Raw genomic sequence first — 1,461 nt, 5'->3', positions numbered from 1 at the left:
TATTTACTTATTTTTAAACATTTGTATTATTTTATTTTATTATTATTATTATTTTTGATCCTCACCCGAGGATATTTTTTCCATTGACTTTTTAGAAAGAGTGGAGAGAGGGAAGGACGGAGAGAAACAGATTGGTTGCCTCTGGCACCTCCCTGACCAAGACCAGGCTGGGGAGGAGGTAAGTGCGCTTGGCCAGAATCCAACCAAAACCCTTCGGTTCACAGGTCGACGCTCTACCCACTGAGCCAGACCGGCTAGGGTTATAATGCCTAGTTTATAAGAGAGGAAGAAACGGAGGCTTAAAGAGATATGTCACTTGTTGGGGAACATTTAGCCCAGCGGTTCTCAACCTGTGGGCCGCGACCCCTTTGGGGGTCGAACGACCCTTTCACAGGGGTCGCCTAAGACCATCGGAAAACACATATATATAATTACATACTGTTTTTGTGATTAATCACTATGCTTTAATTATCTTCAATTTGTAACAATGAAAATACATCCTGCCTATCAGATATTTACATTACTAATCATAACAGTAGCAACATTACTGTTATGAAGTAGCAACGAAAATAATTTTATGGTTGGGAGTCACCACAACATGAGGAACTGTATTAAAGGGTCGCAGCATTAGGAAGGTTGAGAACCACTGACTTAGCCGATCAGTAGTACAACCAGAATGTAAACCCACGTCAGACCTCCACCCAATTCATTGGTGAAGGTTTAACAGCCGCTGTCCTCTGGGTGGGCTTTCACAACACTCTCCCCAAGCCAGGAGTCTCTGAACAAGTGTAGAAAGATGCATACATAGCTAAGAAAACATGCAGCTCATACAGCCCTGGAAGCCCAGTCCCCAAGCCTAGTCACCGAGAACACGCATGCGCGCTGAAGTGGCGGCCCGAAACCTAGGGAAGGGGCTGACAGGATCCAACGTGGAGGTGTGGCGGCCGTGAGAACCCTGAAACGGTACTCTGAATGCACATGAAAAATATAACCTCAAGGGGATTTACCGAGGAGAGAGGATGTTAGGAAAAGAGGTGAGAGCGGGAGGACTCGGGTCAGAAACCCTGCTCTCGGGATCTGGATCCGGTGTCCAGGAAGTTCCTTTAACGCAGGAAGGGCGTGGCCCAAGCAAAACCTTCAGAAGCGTTACGGTGGCCGGGACAGCTCAAGAAATATGGAACGGCCTGAACTCGAAGATTCGGCGGAGTGAAGCGGGCGGACGGCCTAGAAAGCTCACATAACCGGGAGAGCCTGGCTTACTGGAGAGGGCAGAAGGAATGGAGCCTGTGCATAGCGCACGTGTTAGCTGAGGAAGTCCTGGAAGTTCGGAGCAGGCAGCGCGTCCACCAGGTGAAAACGTGGGCTAGTAGGCGGGGGAAGTTCTGTGGCCGGATTGGTTCCTTCAAAGCCGGAAGCCGCTCTCCCAGGAGGCGTGGTCGAGGCTCTCTGGCCCGGTACGGT

The 1,461-nt window shown here is 49.4% G+C and overlaps 1 protein-coding gene across 1 annotated transcript in view; it reads left to right on the top strand.

Moving 5' to 3' along the window:
* The first annotated feature begins 875 nt into the window (after positions 1–875).
* Positions 876–1,461, top strand: part of CLPTM1 (cleft lip and palate associated transmembrane protein 1) — a 38,727-nt gene continuing 38,141 nt past the window's right edge. Inside the window, exons 1-2 of the mRNA XM_015561204.1 lie at positions 876–946; positions 1,197–1,350. Coding sequence (XP_015416690.1) covers positions 876–946; positions 1,197–1,350 — 225 coding nt within the window. The remainder of the gene's footprint in view (positions 947–1,196; positions 1,351–1,461) is intronic.

The sequence above is a fragment of the Myotis davidii genome, unplaced genomic scaffold (assembly GCF_000327345.1).
Source record: "Myotis davidii unplaced genomic scaffold, ASM32734v1 scaffold796, whole genome shotgun sequence".
NCBI classification, from domain to species: domain Eukaryota; kingdom Metazoa; phylum Chordata; class Mammalia; order Chiroptera; family Vespertilionidae; genus Myotis; species Myotis davidii.
The sequence above is the reverse complement of the archived record's forward strand: the minus strand, read 5'-3'. Positions and strand labels throughout refer to the sequence as shown.